This window comes from Polyodon spathula, chromosome 4, assembly GCF_017654505.1.
Source record: "Polyodon spathula isolate WHYD16114869_AA chromosome 4, ASM1765450v1, whole genome shotgun sequence".
Taxonomy (NCBI): domain Eukaryota; kingdom Metazoa; phylum Chordata; class Actinopteri; order Acipenseriformes; family Polyodontidae; genus Polyodon; species Polyodon spathula.
Window position 1 is genome coordinate 17,419,807 of NC_054537.1, and position 19,293 is coordinate 17,439,099.

General features: G+C 37.3%; 1 protein-coding gene across 4 annotated transcripts in view; it reads right to left on the reverse strand.

The window, feature by feature from the left end:
- Positions 1-280: 280 nt before the first annotated feature.
- The window catches only part of pign (phosphatidylinositol glycan anchor biosynthesis, class N), a 30,640-nt gene continuing 11,627 nt past the window's right edge, over positions 281-19,293 (reverse strand). For all 4 annotated transcript variants that reach the window (XM_041247289.1, XM_041247288.1, XM_041247290.1 and 1 more), the window contains 19 exons: positions 19,156-19,248; positions 17,898-17,953; positions 17,106-17,184; positions 16,568-16,750; positions 15,343-15,485; positions 14,890-14,989; positions 14,095-14,187; positions 13,407-13,498; positions 12,751-12,865; positions 11,951-12,059; positions 11,198-11,300; positions 9,429-9,531; positions 8,835-8,921; positions 8,427-8,482; positions 8,247-8,322; positions 4,696-4,769; positions 3,889-3,931; positions 2,999-3,051; positions 281-980 (listed from right to left, as the gene is read on the reverse strand). In XM_041247289.1, coding sequence (XP_041103223.1) covers positions 863-980; positions 2,999-3,051; positions 3,889-3,931; positions 4,696-4,769; positions 8,247-8,322; positions 8,427-8,482; positions 8,835-8,921; positions 9,429-9,531; positions 11,198-11,300; positions 11,951-12,059; positions 12,751-12,865; positions 13,407-13,498; positions 14,095-14,187; positions 14,890-14,989; positions 15,343-15,485; positions 16,568-16,750; positions 17,106-17,184; positions 17,898-17,953; positions 19,156-19,248 — 1,776 coding nt within the window. In that variant the 3' untranslated portion in view covers positions 281-862. The remainder of the gene's footprint in view (positions 981-2,998; positions 3,052-3,888; positions 3,932-4,695; positions 4,770-8,246; positions 8,323-8,426; positions 8,483-8,834; positions 8,922-9,428; positions 9,532-11,197; positions 11,301-11,950; positions 12,060-12,750; positions 12,866-13,406; positions 13,499-14,094; positions 14,188-14,889; positions 14,990-15,342; positions 15,486-16,567; positions 16,751-17,105; positions 17,185-17,897; positions 17,954-19,155; positions 19,249-19,293) is intronic.

The window sequence follows — 19,293 nt, forward strand, 5'->3', positions numbered from 1 at the left end:
TCACCGAACACACAAACCTGAGTGAGTGAAACGTGTATTTATATACTGTTGTGCTGGGATTCAATTACTAATTAGTTATTCACATGAATCCCAGCACATGAACTATATATTTTAAATAACTCGTGCTATACAGACCCATTTATATCCTGTGCAGCAATATCTACACACCAACATTAACACACCACACGCAACATATAACACAAAATACACACAGGGGTGGAGCACACTGCCACATGCCTGTACCAAGTTCCTCTTTAAACAGAGAGAGTAATAAACGGTGGACATTATACCATTATTTATTAAAATGTTACTTTGCAGTAAGGTACATTACACAATAGCATAGAAACCTTATTCTCAAATTAATCTGACACGCTAGCATTCCGCTAGTTCTCATGTTATAAAAAAGATACACAAGCATAAAAATCCTCACATTACCTATTACATGAAAACATTTTTTTTTTAACCTCATCCCTGCCAAATTAACAAAAATACAAATTTTAACCAACTGTAATTACAAAACCCAAACAAAAAAGCCCTACCACAGAGCCTGATCGATAACAAGAGAGGTCTTAAAGAGCCATTATAAACAAAAAAATATACATATGATGGATTTTTCTTTTTTAAACTGGAATGCACACCATGTCAGTATGCGTGTGCTCATAAAGAGGTTACATGTTGAATCACTTACCCAAGATTTATTTTTGCACTACTGAATGTCTAGCCTTCACCTCTAAATCAAGACAGCCCTATGAGGAGCTCAAGAGTCATCTGGTGGACCTCCCTGACACAGATGCTTTCAGTGACCAACACTCCCAGGGACACAAAATGTGTGCGCAAACGTATGTCTGACAGTTGCCAATATTCACATGAAGTGCAGTTTACCACCAAGAAGGATTCTCTTTGAGGTTAGGACTTGAGCCAACATGCTCAGAAAAATCAGGAAGATGGTCATGGACATCACAATCACATAATGACTAATGCTGAAATAAAACAAAGAAAAAAAAAAAAAACTTAGTTTTTGAGGAGATCGCATGACTGAGAACTTCAGTACATTTGAAAATAATGGAAATCCTCTTACAAATCTACACCACTTGAAGGGAAATGCTTAGTATGTTGTAAATAGAATGTGTGTACCATAAATACACATATGAACAAGTAATTTATATTCATTTTTAACTCATAAAATACTAATAATTATTCAGTTTGCCTGAAAAACAGGTTTGTGTTTTGGTTTTGGTGAGTGAGCAACGAATGATTAACAAAAGCAGAATTAAAGAATAACCAAAAAAAAACAAAAAAACATCCTGGATAGGCACAGAGTTCAGTACAGTGGCTCTCAAAAGTATTCAACCCCCTTGGACTTTTCCACAATCTATTGTGTTACAACATGGAATGAAAATGGATTTAATTAGGAGTTTTTGTCACTGATCAACACAAAGTCCATAATGTCAAAGTGAAAAATAAAATCTACAAATTGTTCTAAATTAATTACGGATATAAAACAGAAAATAATTGATTGCATAAGTATTCACCCCCTTTGCTATGACACACCTGTGACCTATGACAAGCTCTGGTGCAACCAATTGTCTTTAGAAGTCACATAATTAGTTGAATGGAGTGCACCTGTGTGCAATTAGGGTGTTTCACATGATTTCAGGTTAAATCCACGTGTCACTGGGAGGTCCCACAGTTGGTTAGCACATTTCCTAACAAAAACTACATCATGAAGACGAAGGAACATTCAAAGCAAATCTGGAAAAAAGGTTCTTCAAAAGCACCAATCACGGGTAGGATATAAGAACATTTCCAAGGCACTGAATATCCCCAGGAGCACAGTAAAGTCCATTATTAAGAAATGGAGAGAATACGGCACAACTGTGACTCTGTCTAGAACAGGCCGTCCTCAAAAACTGAGTATCCGGGCGAGAAGGGCACTAGTCAGTGAGGCCACCAAGAGGCCAATGGCAACTCTAAAGGAGTTACAGTCTTCCACGGCTGAGCTGGGAGACACTGTGCATACTGCAACAATAGCCTGGGTGCTTCACAACACCGGCCTTTATGAGAGAGTGGCAAGAAGAAAGCCATTGTTGAAAAAAAAAAACTCACATCAAATCTTGGCTAGAGTTTGCCAGAAGGCATGTGGGAGACTCTGAGACTAAGTGGAAAAAGAGTCTATGGTCTGAGGAGACCAAAATAAAGCTTTTTGGCCTCAACGCTAAGTGCTATGTTTGGTACAAGCCTAACACCTCATATCATCCTGAGAACACCACCCCAACTGTGAAGCATGGTGGTGGCAGCATCATGCTATGAGGATGCTTCTCTGCGTCAGGGCATGGAAATGTTTTGAAGATAGAGGGCAAAATGGAGGCAACAAAGTACAGAGAAATCCTGGAGAAAAACCTGCTGAAGTCTGCAAGAGACCTGGGACTTAGGAGAAGATTCATCTTCCAGCAGGACAATGACCCCAAACATACAGCCAAAGCCACACTGGAGTGGCTTAAAAACAAAAAGGTCAATGTCCTGGAGTGGCCCAGTCAAAGCCCGGACCTCAATCCAATTGAGAATATGTAGAAAGAGTTGAAAATTGTTGTTCACCAAAGGTCCCCATCCAACTTGACGGAGCTTGAGCAATTTTGCAAAGAAGAATGGGCAAAAACTGCAGTGTCCAGATGTGCAAAGCTGGTAGAGACTTATCCAAATAGACTCATGGCTGTAATTGCTGCCAAAGGTGCCTCTACCAAATACTGACTCAAGGGGGGTGAATACAACTAATTATTTTCTGTTTTGTATTTGTAATTAATTTAGAACAATTTGTAGATTTTATTTTTCACTTTGACATTATGGACTTTTTTGTGTTGATCAGTGGCAGAAACTCCTAATTAAATCCATTTTGATTCCATGTTGTAACACAATAAACGTGAAAAAGTCCAAGGGGGGTGAATGCTTTTGAGAGCCACTGTAAATTACCAGAGAATTAAAGAGGAGCAAGTTAATGTACCTTGTCCCGATATCCAGCCAGCTTCCATAATCTTTAACCATAAAGAAGAAGTGCTGCAAAAGACAAAAAGAATGGAGAGCAATACAAAAGAGACCACATTATCATTTACAAGAGACACCACACTAGAAGAACTAAATCAATGAAATAATTTACAATACAAGAGACACCACACTAGAAAAACTAAATCAATGAAATAATTTACAAGAGACACCACACTAGAAAAACGAAATCAATGAAATCATTTACAAGAGACACCACACTAGAAAAACGAAATCAATGAAAATCAAGGAAATTATTAACTTCTTTGACATAATCAGAAATAGCAAACATTTACTGCAGATTTCAGACCCTGACTAGCACTACTCTTTGAGTACCTAATGTTACCTTACATAATGTGTACTGGAGGCCCCTATTTTACATCCTTTCTACCTTTTTATAAACTAAACCTGCTTCCGTTTGAGTGCAGTCTGAACTACTTAAATCCCCTTTGCAATACTCAAACAGCGACTGGTTGCAGGTTCATAACTCACTGTGCCAAGTGGGTGATGACAAAGGTCTCTGTACAATCTATTCTTTCCAGATTAGCGTATTTAATGTACCACACACTAAGGGCAGCACTGCGTGCAAATTAGGTCCTGTGGGGTCCTGCCTTATCAGGACATTTTTAATGGAATGGGTTACACCTCTCCCCATCCCTTTGCATTTGTAATAATAAATCTACTTTCTGTTGGCAGTAGTATAAAATGAGTGCTGGAAATGGTCCTGTTTAAGAAAAGAAGGTACTGCTTGTGTTTGTTACTAATACAGTAAATCCCTTCCTTGTGAAAGGGTCAATCTAAAGACCACTCTGTGCCAGTCCCCCTCCAAGTACAACACAAGGATCAACTTACCAAAGCCATTATATCAGAAATGACCAACACTATCAGAAACAGGCTGAAAGAAAAATAAGAAAAGCTTTAGTACTTTCCACACAAAATGCAACTGCATCTTTCTATTTTAATTTTGTTCTTGTTGCCATTTTCACTTAAACTTCCTGTTAAACTACACCACAGCTAGAGCACAGCTACAAACATGCAGCTTGTCTTAACATAGACACATTACATAGTGTTGCAGTGCTTACATCACACATGGATTTCAGTTTCAATTCTGGAGGAAAATACTTTGGCAGTAAATACAGGGTGGAATAATCGCCTTGTCAAAATGGTATTTACTGGATAATCCTTCAGAATGGCACCATTGAATGGAAAACATTACTTATGTGACATGGGTAATTGTAAGTACTGGGGAATATCTGGAGTGGGTTCCCAAGGAACCTGGACAAAAGGGTGAGGAATAATATTAATATAGATATATATATATTATATATATATATATATATATATTACTTTATATATAGATATATATTATGTATATCATTATATATATATTTTGTTACACATTTGAAAATTAATGTCATTTGAGTAAAAGGAAAACAGAAAACATTAAGTAAGTACTGGTAAGTCACGCCTTATAAGGACAACACAGTAGAAAAACCATTGTTTCTTACATACTGCTGTTCAGTCATAAAATAGGATTTAAAAAAGGGCCCATCACTAATTTGATTTGTTTTATATTCTCTTTTTTATGTCAGACAGCACAATAATAATCAACAGGCTCCAGTACACTGAAACAACAAATCGCACGGAATGCCAGGGTACCTTTTTGAAGAAAGCTGTGTTGATACTTGAATGGTTTCAAATGTACACATCACAATCACAAAAGGTATCAGAATCTGCACAACAAAAGAGAAACATACTGACTTTAATGCTTATTAGAACAGGATAACTCATGATTTAGTAGCCAGTGTAAACTTACAATATGCATTATCACAAAGCTATGCGTGTCACTAAATAGCTTAAAACAAAAAGAGTCTCAGTTATGCTGAAATTTATTTTAAAACAGCACTACACAAAACATTCTAGGAAGGGCATGCAGCACTGGGATCCCAGTTCTATTGGCTGATTATTTTAATAAAACCAGGTCAAACAGAAACAGGCTTTGGGATTTTTTTAAAAACCGTAACAAAGCAGTGCAGTGGTTTTCAACCTTTTCATTTCAAGTACCAGTGTTTCCAGCAGGGACCCAGGTGTACCAGTAAGTATGTGGAATCTTAAACTGCTGTTGTAAAACCGAGACCTACCCCATGACAACCAGGTTTGTGTCTCCACTCGCTTGTTTGTTGCTTCATTCTGCTGAATGGTTAATCTATTTGTGAATTCTGCATGTTTTTATTTTTTTTATATATTGCAAGTGTTGTGTATGGAATTGGTGACCGCAGCTTTAATTCTGTACAGTTGTACAGTAATATGGAGACAGCATGCTGCAGCTGCCATGCTCAGTGTTAGTGACATCCTGGCCTGACAGCATGTAACACAGACAGCTCTTATGATTTGCATACCGTTTATTCTTCAGTAGAAACAAGTTTAAACTGCAGTGACTTCGTTCTGGTATGTTTACTATATTAAATACACCACAGCAAGTACATTGTGCTAATTAAAATATCTGACAGTCCGAGAGAAATTTAGTAACTGGCATTTTTTTGTTTGTTTGTTTTGTTTACTGCAATCAAGCAAGCTGCAGTACATAGTAAACTTCCTAATTACAGTTCCAAGTAATTCTGTGTGTTCTGCTTTCACATTTTTTAAATAGTCAGTTTGAGAAATAAACTTTGTTTTCTCTGCAATAGCTGACTCTGCTTTAGTACAAAGCTCACGCTACATACTGTTTTACATAATAGTAATGGTGCTCACAAATTACTGTGCTTGCTTCTTTGGCTGAAGAGATATCAGCTCATCTGGAAATGAGTGCAACTAAACCATACTTAATCATACTTAAACTACTGATGGTAAACAAAGGGGGTGCTACTGCACCCCCAGAACCCCTAGTTCCAGCACCCTTGAACAGATGTGTTGACTCAAAACTTTATTTAGGCACTCTACAGTTTGACTGGCGAAAGATAACATTGGTTTATTGGAGTTCATAAAGATAACTTTTCCGCTTGGTACGGTAACCTTCTCACTTCCTTGTTTGTTTAATTTTTGCTGCACTACAGCCCTTCATTAATTATTTTCTTTACTTCCAGGGTCTTTTGTTAATGGCAGGTGTGCAATACACAAACCTTAAGTGTATTTGTTGCTGTTCTTCTTCTATGTTTCTTAAATGCAACTGTTCATTTTAAGCTACTTTTTTTTTTTTTTTTTTTCTTTTACACAACAGAACTCACACATGTTTGGTCACTGCTACAATAAACCGGGGTTCTGTATTCTACAGGTGTTAATATACCTCTCTGCACTCGATCAAATTGTTACCGTCCTTATCGCACTTCAGTTTATTAAAACATGTGATAAGAGTTTTTGTTTTTTTAATAGACAGACCGACGTCATGTCGCATTCATAAATATTGACACTTGCTTTTAAAGGAGAGATGCAGCATTTTTGTGCCTATAAAAAAAACAGTTGTCAAAATGCGTGTTTTCTTTTTTTTTTTTTTTTTGCATTTGTAACCATTTTAGTTGAAGCCTGGAGCCGTGCATCATAACTTATCATTTGTCTGTGATTCTGTGGTACAAACAGATTGATACATTACGATGGTGCGATTGAGACAGCATTGTGTTTTGAGGAATCATATCGTCTTAAAAGAACTGTTGGTGCATACCAGTGGCAAGCCTTTCGCTTACCAGTAAAGGTACGCGTACCACAGGTTGAAAACCACTGATCTAGTGCATACTGACTAGCATTTAATAGGTATTAATTTTCAGTTCTATAAAGGATGGCCAACATGGTTGGTGGCCACTGACAGTACATTTGATACAAAATAATTAACTTTTGTTTGAATAATAATTTGAAGGTAAAACAGACTACAAAATCTATGGCTATAATTAATTGAATGTATGTCGGTTACCCAAATACCTCAACAGCTCGAAACACACCAAGGATGCTACATTACTGAAGACCTCAGCAGTATGTAGAACAAATTGTAGGTCAGACAAAACTATTGTACATCTCGTAACTGGGATTTAAATAGAATATTCAGTATAAAAAAATGAACTGTACAAAAACTATGTTCTTATCCAAATTGTCAGTTTCCTCATGACCTTTAGTCACTCTCACATTTATTTTAATAAGAACCCATTTAAACAACCGCTCAGTTCCTTGTGTAGCTTAAGGGCTCTACTTCACCCTGCCCGGGCCATATTTTTAAACTTGAATCTTATTAGTGGCAGACCATTAAAGCAGAAGGGTCAGAGTGCATCAGTCAACAAAAGTCCTGTCTTTTTTGTTCCCTCTCCCACTTCCTTGTGCAAGAGGTTAAAAAAACAATGGAAGGTAACCTGTCTGCACCCACAAGGAAAATATGAAACAGAAATCGATTGCTGGCAGCTGTGTATCTTTGTAAGTGTGTGCTAAACTACCTTCTCATACCTTCAGAAGCTGAAGGCAGATTTGAGGCCCCTACAATGGGACGTTTTTAGATAAAAGCCTTGTTGTATACCCTTAAACTGTTTGCCCACAAAAGTAACAAAAAAGAAGAGGTCTAGTTTCCGTTGCTGTAAGCTTTTAAACCTCCTCATCATTGTCTTTCTTAGGGAGAACAGATGTGACCTCGGGTTGAAGATCCTGAGCTGGAAAGTAGGCTAGTGCACAGTGCTGAATCAGGCTTAAATGAGAGCTAACCACTGCTCTAAAATACCTATCTAACCTTCATAAACATTTTTACTGTTCCACTTTTACTTGTGCAGAGAATCTTTTCCTCCTTCACTTTATGTTAATTCAAGCTATACAAATTTGGTCTAATTGTAGCTAATCCACTGGAGTAAGTTTGAACTACAGCAGATGTATTGATTGGTGCCTTAAAGCAGCAGCATCTATTTTTTTTTTTTTTTTTATCAACAGTATGCTGATATTATTGTTTTTGCAATAGGCGCATATTCCAAATTGAAGTATAAATTATAAGCAAAGGGCAAAGAGATATTCAACAGAAGAAAGTTACACTAAGTGTTAATAACAGTTGGGAAGATAGATTTTAAACCTTGGTCAGCACTTCTTTAAGAGTTCAATAAACACTGGCTACCATTACTAAGAACTGGAGTTCGTGGACTCATGTTGGAAATAAAAGCAATTTCTCATCAGTAACTATATTTAAAACACAGCAATGGTTTTAGTGTTTCATGTAACTGCTATAAAGGAAAAAATATATAAGAAACACATACCTTCCACATCATCAGTGCTCCCATAAGGAAAGGATTAAACACTGTCAGAAAGCAGTATACTGAAGCAGGATCAAAACTAGGAATACAGAATGACATACTGTAAGGGAGTGGTTTTGAGTTACAGGTATTACATGTGATCTTATAAAAGCGCCTAATAAAACCATTCAAAGCTGTACTTACCTGTTAATAGACGCTATATTTCCAGTTCCAAAAAAAGCAGTAACTATAAAGAAAACCTGAAAACACTGTTGAGGAAAACTTAACCCCCTGATAATCACTTTAACTCACATACTGAAAAAAAAACAAAAAAAAAAACATGTATTTTTTCAATTTTACATCTAAATATCCATATATGAGATATTTAAACATCATCATTTTCCACTGTATTTTTTACATCCATGCAATATAGGTTTAAATCAAGTGTTTTTTGTTCAGAAAAGGGTCATGTTGCATCTTGTATGTACAGTGGTTTTTCTACTTGTACTTAAAATGAAGGAACACTGTACAGAAACAGGGCGAACAGTACCATCTGCTGGTTGATTTTGTGAAAGCAAATCCATGCTGCACCATGCCAGAGGAAAAGGATACAAAAAAGTAAGATCTGCGTATATCATCAAGCCTCAGCTGTCGCAACTTTGATATATCAATGTTTTCAGAAAAGTCGATGTTGGAAAGCTGCAGAAAAGGAAACAAAACAGGTTGTTACCAAAACACAGTACTTAGCAAAAAGTTTTCATATTCAAGCAGCTACTAAACAAAGACTGTGACTTAATAATGACAGTGGACATAAATAATTCAGGATATGCAAACATCACAAGAGCTGATTGCAGCTAAATGAAGTACAGCACACAAAGTGGCTGGTACCCTGAAGCAGCAGCAACTTTGATCTACAGTACAGTGTGATAAAAAAAGGCTGAAAACAAGTTTCATACTTCAGCCAAAGGGTCGCTTTAAAAACGGTTCCCTCAAACCTAACCTTCATCTATAGCACATCACATAAACACACAAGTGTCTCCTCTCCCCTCCTGCTCAAACCTGATCAAATGAGTTTGGTGTTCTCAACTTAGACCTCCAAGGACAGAAATAAAAACAAAGACAAACAAACAAAAACAAACAAAAAAAAACAAGAAAAAAACAGCACCAAAGCCATTAGAGTTTGGCACAGCTGTATTTCCTCTTTACCTTTAATCTGGGAGACATGGCTTTAAACTGCATGGTCTCCTGTTCCATGTTAATCCACACAAACATCAACCAGGACAGCACAAGGGGGAAGAGTGCCTCATATCTAAAAGTACAACAGCGTAACACTTCTCATTAGCACAACTGTACTACTTGTAAATAAACACATAGAGCATACAGACTTGAACAAAAGAAATAAAAGTATATACAGTTTTGGAAGTGCCTTACAACATTAGAAGCAGTTGCATCAAAATATTTGGTATTAGTAACTTCAAATTGGCAAACAGATACCTTAGGGCAATATTAACTTAAGGTTATTTTCTATCTGCCACTTGCATATGTGTGTTTTTCATATGTATTCTCTTCTTGTTATGTAGCTGACAGTTTACAAATCTTTAAATAGTATTTTCACTACAAATAAACATCAGAGATAAGACATATTCTTCTGATCTTAAACGTTTTAATGTTAGTGAAAAATATATGTGACTGTGGCAGAACAGAGCTCTGCCCTATATAGATTGGCAGGGATGGGGTTAAATTCCCCTACCGGCCTGGGTTTATTGTGTTCAGGTGGCTGGGGTTGATTGGAGTAATTAACGATCAATCAGCACCCAGCCACCTGACATAAAAGGAGGCTTCAGCTGCCCATTAGGGAGTGGAGGGAGCTGAGGAAGCAAGCGGATGGTTGTGCTTGCTATTTTGTTTGGTTTGCTGTTTTGTGTTTTGGTGAATCTTCTGGTCCAGTGAAGGCATTGCCCAGCCTGGAAACCTTTATTTTGTAAGTTTTGCTTTGTTATATGTGTTTGATTATCTTTGTTTTGGCCCTTGTGCCCTTTTATTTTGTGTTTAATTGTGAATAAAAGTATAACTTTTTTGAACTGCAGTCTGTCTCTGGGCCTCTATCCACTCGCCAGCCTGTCACAGACTCATACAGACAAACTTACTGTCTTCTCTCCTGTAGGAGTGAAATTAGCTGTTTTTTTTTTTCCCCAAAGCTATTTCAAACACTTTTAAATTTCAGAAAAAACAAACAAAAAAAAACTTCTAGCAGTTTTAACTATGAGGCTTAAAATGGTTATGAAAATGAATTTCACACCTAAGAATGTAGTCTTTTTCAAAGGAATTTTTTTTAAAGCATTTTTTGGCACATAGTAAGACTGTATATTACATTTCCATTGAGTAATATACAGTCTTACATGTGCCAAAAGAAATATAATAATAAAATGCTGAGCGGACAATATCCAACTCTCCAGCATGAGCAGCACACACACTTTGCAAGCTGCAATTGGAAGCAGAGTGTTGAAGGTTACCCTGTACTGAGACACTTCAGCAGGGGCAGCACACACACTTTGCAAGCTGCAATTGGAAGCATAGTGTTGAAGGTTACCCTGTACTGAGACACTTCAGCAGGGGCAGCACACACACTTTGCAAGCTGCAATTGGAAGCATAGTGTTGAAGGTTACCCTGTACTGAGACACTCCAGCATGAGCAGCACACACACTTTGCAAGCTGCAATTGGAAGCAGAGTGTTGAAGGTTACCCTGTACTGAGACACTCCAGCAGGGGCAGCACACACACTTTGCAAGCTGCAATTGGAAGCATAGTGTTGAAGGTTACCCTGTACTGAGACACTCCAGCAGGGGCAGGACACACACTTTGCAAGCTGCAATTGGAAGCAGTGTGTTGAAGGTTACCCTGTGCTGAGACTCTCCAGCAGGGGCAGCACACACACTTTGCAAGCAGCAATTGGAAGCAGAGTGTTGGAGGTTACCCTGTGCTGAGGAGGATGTAAGTCGATACTAGAGACAGGAATATGCCCAGCAGGCGCTGCAGGAGGAGTGTGGAGCTCAGCAGAGGCACCACAAACGAGGAGGCTGTAAGTAAAAGAGAGTTGGAGCAGTTATTATAACAGATGAGAAAAGCAGCAGCACAGGGCAAAACAGACAAGTCACTTAGAGCCTTGGTGACATTTACAGTCATTTAGAGCCTTGGTGACATTTACAGGGGCCTGCCATCAGCAGCCTTGACTCTGCACTGTTTCATGGATCATTCCAAGTGAAATCAATCTAATTTATTGCTTGCATGACTGACTATTATTTTAAATAAGTTTGCACTAAGAAACAATAGGGAAAAGTCACAAAAAACGTCAGCTTCAATTCATAGGTTGGAGCTTAGCCATAGAACACTGCATATATTGTTATATGGTATACTTATTCTAGACAAAACTGTTTTGTTGACAATTTCTCATGTTTTCTACTCAATTTGGATAATTATTTATATATATATATATATATATATATATATATATATATATATATATATACACACACACACACACACACACACACACACACACACACACACACACACACACACACACACATACACACAGTTTCACGTTTTAATTAGAATTCCATTTCAACATTTTTGAAAAATGTAAAGCATATCCTTAACATCGTGTCCTCAACTTATCATGGTTACAAAACGTATCAAACGTTAAGGCATGTATTATTATGTAACATACCTAACGTTGTCCAGCTGACAATCTGGTTGAATAACGGTAATCCTTGCTTGAGGTTCAAACTGGAGTGGGTACTGTTCACTACAAATGTGCACAGAACAACACTCAGCATCTGAAAACAAGCAGAAAACAGGTAGAAGTTTAAACACATTGGTACAAAATAGCTCTTTTTATAAAATATTAATCTTTTTTTTTTTTTCTGGTAGTTTGAGGATATAGCACACTCCACATTTTACTAAATAAAATAATATAAAACACATACCCCCATATTGTAGTATTTAGACTACAGGCTACAGGCACTAGGTGGAGATAAGTCATTACATAGCGATACTAAGATATAGTATGAACACTGGGGGCAAACATGAAAAAAACAGGGATACGTGACTGAACACAATCCGAGTGAGTATAGCAACAGGCTGCACTTGCTGGGCTGGTAGTATTAATTAGTTTCTAGAAGGTTTGTTGAAGGTCACAAACAAAATGACACGGCTAATTATTATTTTTGAAATGCATTACAATAGTACAAATACTTGAACAATGTTATATAACACATCCAATATACTATACCATTGTGCAAATGGATTTAAGTTAGTTAGGCCTACTGGCTTTTGAGGTATCAGTTGGTTGTGACTACATAAAAGCATGTCACATATTACACGCTTTTAAAAAGTACAAAAATACAGTTAATAGCTTTGTGTTCTAGATTTCATCTACCACCTAGCTTTTGTGGTGCTGCCCAACCTTTGTTTTATTGAGCTACATGTACAGGATTGTAGGTGCATGGCGGGATCCGTTGCACTCACCTGGAAGAGGTATACTTGAAAGTCTCTCCATTTCCTGGAGGTTTTGCTCTTTGCTTTCCAGAGGGAGGCCAGAAAGAAAGAAGAGCTAATGAGAGAAAACAATCCAGCAGCGGTCCTGCAAAAAAAATTATACACAAAATATAACCATGTAAAAAAAACTAGGTGAAAGTGACCTCCTTAAATACAAAGGTGTTGCTAGAGGGTATAATACTGTCTGTCAAGGCATTATCTGTAAATTACCAGCTTATCAAAAACAAAAAAGAGAGAACTTTAAAATACAGTCAGCACTGCCTATAACGAATATTCCAGGGACAGAGGTATACACAACCATTTAAATGTCTCTCACAAAACATATACCCCCTAAGAATAGAGGGGGGGACATTGTGCCATTCTTTTAAGTGTGGTTTGATTACAGGAATCACTTACTAAAAACATGACGAATCCGATTTTTGCTTTATTTCAGTTTTATCAACTACATATTTTTTTATTTACTTATTATTATGTATTACTCCTACTGATGTATCCGATGTTTGCTTTATTTCAGTTTTATCAACTACATATTTTTTATTTACTTATTATTATGTATTACTCCTACTGATGTTTTACTGGTAGGTTGTCAAAAGATATTGGTTGCAAGAAAAGGGTGTGTGCCTTACACAAGATTGATATTAGGCTCCCTCCCGATCACAGGCATTAGAGGGAACGTCGCCAGGAACAAACAAGCAAGTATCCAGCAGACTGACCTTGTCTGTAAAGAAAAAAAGAAAAAAATTGGAGTAACAATGCAATTGTCTCTGTGGTATCGCACTTGCCTTACATCTTATTAGTGTCAGTAATACCCCTGGAACCCCTTTTCTTAACGTGTTTTTGTTCTTTGCTTTAAATGCATATTTCAGTTTAGAATATGGAGATATTTCAACGACAACATTATTGATGAAAAGTTGTAGCCCCTTCCTGGTCCCTAGTCATTTCATGTGACAGAGTTGTATTTGAAATGCTTTGAATATTTAAAGCATTGGTTAGGTTATAAGAGGTACAGCAAGGTTGCAGGGCCAACTGACCTGATGTCATGCCATGAACAAAATTACCAGGCAATAAAACACTGTTAGCTTTTACAGCCTTGTAATATGAGTTACCTCTGGCACCTGTAGTCTTCTTCAAATTGATTCCTTTATACACTATATTGTCACTTGCCCAAATGCAATAAGCCGTGAAAGTTCTGTTTTTGATTTTTTGTTAATTCATGTTGTATTTTTATCAGACTCATTTGACACATTCACATAAATAACATTTGATACTGCATTAATGAACCATTTATTTTTGTATTCTCAAATTCAAGCCTACCTTTGTTTGAGCCCACAGTTTGGACATAATTGGCCATCCAGCTAGTGCAACGAGTCCAAGAGTTATCATAGCCCGATAGAAAAAGCTCACAACCTAAAATTGAGTTAAAGGTGAATTCCTGCAACATGCTAAGGTTATAAAAATAACACCTTAAAGTGTTATATCGATTTATAAAACACTATCCAGTAATATTATTAGGGTTCTTATTTTAGGGTTTAACTGATAAACATAGACAAAACAGCACCCAAACAAACAAAGAAAGAAAATGGTGTTGAGCTCAGCTCTCAGGGTGTCTAAATGTGCTTTTTCAGAGTCAGACAGTGTTAAAAGAAACCCAGATAAACACTGATTTTGGCTACCTACAAAAAGCGCTGAAAGCAAAAATAAACAAATACTAAACAAAGCAGCTCAAAATGTAACAACTGTTAGCATGCATAAATAATATGTTCTCCAAGCAAAAATCTACAATTATAATGAAGATACATACAAGACAAAAATGATGCATTTGCCATGTACACAGGGTGTTGAGCCACCATGGGCAGCAGAATGACACTATGATTCCAAATGACTTGTCTGCAAGGAATACCGCTATCATCCTGTAGGAATATCTGACCATTCTTCAATTACTGCGCAACATTTTTTCTAGGTCCAGCGGAAATTTGTTTTCCAGAATGGCACACAGAATAGAAATTCCTCAGGAAGCATGCATTACTGTGATACAGAAGCACATGTCAAAACAAATGCAAAGTCAGTCATGTGAGGGGCAGTCCAGTCACCTGCATACCATTAACTTACCAACAATTCAATTCCCAGAACGAACATCACTGAGAATCCAATGCTCTGAGTTAATGGGTAGGATTTTACTGAATTCAGAAGTCCTTTACAAGTTCTGTATCTACAAAATAAGATATTATTTTGATAAAAAATAACTTTAAAACACACGACTGGTTTCATAGACCGATTAGCAATAATCTTGGACTAACTTACCTAAGATTACATTGGGTCGCACCAGATTAGTGCTACTCAGGGTCTGTGAAACCAGCCGAAAAACTTCAGTATTCCTAAAATAAACTAAAAGTATGGTATAAAAACATTACATTGTTTTACTAAAAAGCAAAACTGTTCTTTCCTTTTATTAAAAGTGATTACATTTAACTAGAGAACACAAGCACAAACTTGAAAATGGTTTCATAGGTTTGTTACGTATCTGCTCAAAGTACAGGTCACTTGATAATCTCTTTCACTTACTCTTTACAAACTGCATACCACACAGGGACTGGGAGCAGGCAGTAAATGTAATAGGTCAAGGGACTGGCCTGTATCAGCAGGAAGAAGGCTATCATTAGAGAGATGGCCACAAACACTTTAGGAAGGAGGGCATCTTTTGATACCTGTCAATTGGGGAAAAAACAGCAAACAAATCGTAAGGATTTTTTAATTTTTTTTTTAAATAACACAATTTTATAATATATAACATAAGTAACAGGTTGCACACTTCTTTTTTTTTTAACAGTATCCATATATATCTTTGGGAGGCTGTGGCAAAGTGCCTGCCCCTGTGTGTATTTTGCGTCATATGTTGTGTGTTATTGTTAAGAACATAAGAACATAAGAAAGTTTACAAACGAGAGGAGGCCATTCGGCCCATCTTGCTCGTTTGGTTGTTAGTAGCTTATTGATCCCAGAATCTCATCAAGCAGCTTCTTGGAGGATCCCATGGTGTCAGCTTCAACAACATTACTGGGGAGTTGATTCCAGACCCTCACGAGTTGATTCCAGACCCTCATGTTGGTGTATAGTCATTGGTACACGGGATATAAACGGGTCTGGGTAACACGAGTGTTTAAAATGTATATTTGTATTTAGGCATGAGGATTGCACAGCACTTCATGTGCAAGTAAAAAGTAATAATATATGAGCAGGGGGAATTGCACTTTTATTACTTCACGTGCAGTTGTACCGCGACTCCAATTGAATAAAAGCAGCATGTTTTCACTCAGGGTTGTTGTGTGTTCGGTGAGTGGAGAACGGGATTGGAGATGGAGGTAAAAACAATAAGAATAATAGTAATCGTTAAAAATAGAAGCTCACCGTGTTTTGTTTGTATATTCCGTTTTGTTTGTCTTTTTGTTTTGGCAACGAGTGCCGTGTCCTGTGTCTGTCTTGTTTGTCTTTGCAACCTTTTATTTTCTGCTTGTATAAATTATTAAATGCTGAGCGAGACCATCTGTTCAGCTCCACCAAACTCCACCTCTCTCTCTGTTTATATTTATGGGTTCCTGTTTCTGGTCTGACGTTCCCCACTCTGGCCGTCTTTGTGACAGAGGCACAGTGGAATTCATAACAAACAACACAAGCTACAATACAGTTGTTTTCATATCAAGCTTAGTAGGCTTGAAAATACACTGTGCACAACTCTGTAGTTTCAATGCTTGGTTCAATGTGATAAATATTGCATCATTAGTAATTTTACCTTTTCCTTCCTCGTGGAAGGTTTGTGGAGACTGTTGTGAGTTTTAAGGATCATTAGAACGACATAGGAGGTCCAGCCCACAAAGCCAAACACCACACTGACCCCCAGAAAGAAGCGATCATAGGTATGGTAATAGGAGAGGCCTTCAAAAGCCAAGCTCATCAGAGACCTGCAAACGCGGATCTGGAGGAAACAGTATCAAAAGTCAGAGTTAAAACGAAGTTGTCTAACAAAGCATCCAGAATAGCGCCGTGGCCGGTCATGGAGATAATCCGGACAGTCCACATATACTGTTCTTTCAAACAGTACTTTGATGTAGACCACCTTTCTGGAGATGTTCCTTATGAAGAGGCCAGACTCTGATAAACATTGAAGCTACACTGACAACTCCACTCTCTATGCATGTCACAGTTTACTGGCTCTGCTGTCACTTTTTAGCTGGATATTATATACAAGTCTAACATTTCTCACACTGATCCTGAACATAATGTTTTAAACAGGTATTATTGTCTACCCCAAAACACTGTTCATTACTTACTGCTTGGTCATAATTTCCGTGCTGGATTAGAGATCTTGCGCTGCGTATGAAATCTGCTTGTTCTGATTCTGGAAGCAACCTATAAGAGGAATTATGTTTACTTAGAACTCTAATGCTATGGAATTTTGCAAATAAATAAATACATCTGTATTATTCAAACAATGCTGTGTGGCATGAGTGTACCAATAATAAGGTCTGACAGTGTTGTTATTTGAAGTTGCCCTGATCACACTTTTGACACGATGTGTGAGAAGGTGTCTTGAGGGATGTTAATCAATTCAGTCATACTAAACACAACTGGTGAATAGAGGCAGCTAGACGGTCGTGATGACACATTCGTTCAGCCTTCTAGAGTAATCAAGGGACACAGAGTGTAGCAGGAGAACGTGCCTCACAGCAGGGTTATGCCATATCCAATCAGGTACTGACAAAATGTCCAGACATGGAATGTGCTATAGATGAATACTTTTAAACACTAACTGCAAGTGTTCAGACCATAGACTGTTTAAAAAGAAAAAAATGTCCCGGGGATAAGACATTGTTTTGTTTTTCCTGTAAAAGCACATTTCCTCCCACACTTCACAAGGGGCCTTACTGCAAGAATGAAGCATCCAGCTGCAACAGATTAGCAAACACATCGAGTGCTTTCCAGTTGAGCAGCTTCAACTCATCTGACGTCTAACACTTCGTAAGATCATTCTGTTTTTCTGCTGGGTCACAAGTTCCATATGGTTTGCTTGGAACAGAGTGAGCAAATACATCTTACTGCACTGGAAATGGAAAGCTACTTACTTAAATGGAGTGAACAGGAATGATAAAGTGGTTGCCTTTTTCTGAGCCATCTTAACCTTAAAAAAAAAACAAAAAAAAAAAAAAAAAAACACACTTTCTTTGAAAGAAACACCAGGTATGTGATCAAAAAGTAGCATTTCACTGACCATGCAGTATACGGCTGTAAAACTGTAACATTAAGGATACTACCTGATTACTCATTATTATTAACTTGAATGCACAAAGCTTTAAGAATGGTCATTGCCACACAGTAACTGACCAATGGTACTTTCACATAAACTTTTTTTATTTGTATTTCAAAGAAAGTAGCTTAAAACTAAATGTTCTTTTTTTCAGTTCCCTTGCTTTTATGATGTTGCAATCACTCTACTCTATGTGGTTCTTTTTCAATTACTCAACTATTCAGTTTTTGTATTGTCGATTTGTCTGTGTTAAGGTGCTTTGACTATGTTTAGGAGCTCTGCTCTTCAGTTATAGTTGCCTGTTATAGATATATATAAAGAACACTACATAAGCCAAAGTCTCTTTATATTTGTTAGCGCCAGCACCATCTAGTGCAACAGCAGGTTATTGCCAGCATACCTAAAGGCAGATTACTAGAGGATATAGCCTACAGTACAAATGGCTGTGGCAGTCAACTGTAGCTGGAAAGCAGCACTGAACTCAGGCTGAAGCACCTGAACACCACAAACTTTTGAGTATTAGCAAAACTATTAGATAGAAAAGGCAACAGTAAAAAAAAAAAATATATATGATTTTATATATATATATATATATTAACACACACACACACACACACACACACACACACACACACATACTAGACCTTGTATTAGACCTTGACACCTGAGATATATCGTGTGGGTGGTGACTAGTTTTGAACCCATAAATACTTATGCCATTTCTTGAAAATACACAAATCAGACAGATAGACAGACAGATCTCCATATTTCCTCAAAAACTTCATACTGACAGTTGGTGCCATCACTTCAGAACATACACACTCCATAACCCTATGACAAAGCTAGAGTTTGTTCACAACCAAGTTAATAAACGTATACGCCACAAACCAAAGGAATAAGTTCATATGGTTATGACCTAAAAACACATTAACTGAGAGACCTATATACACACTTCCGTTGCTAGGCCATCGACTGAATCTATACCCTTAAATTCTGTCTATTTAAGGATAGAGTTTTTGTAACCCTCTTAATACGGGGAGTAATTAAGACTAGGACAGACAGCTGAAATGATTTACCTTGTACTGCTCCAGAATTTGAATGGCATTTGCAAACATGCTTTCGGCTTTGAAGTGGTTGCTGCTGTTCAGATAGTCCACAGGGAGGACGCCCTGCAATAAACAACACAGGAAACTCAGTTCAGTTATTTATTAGTA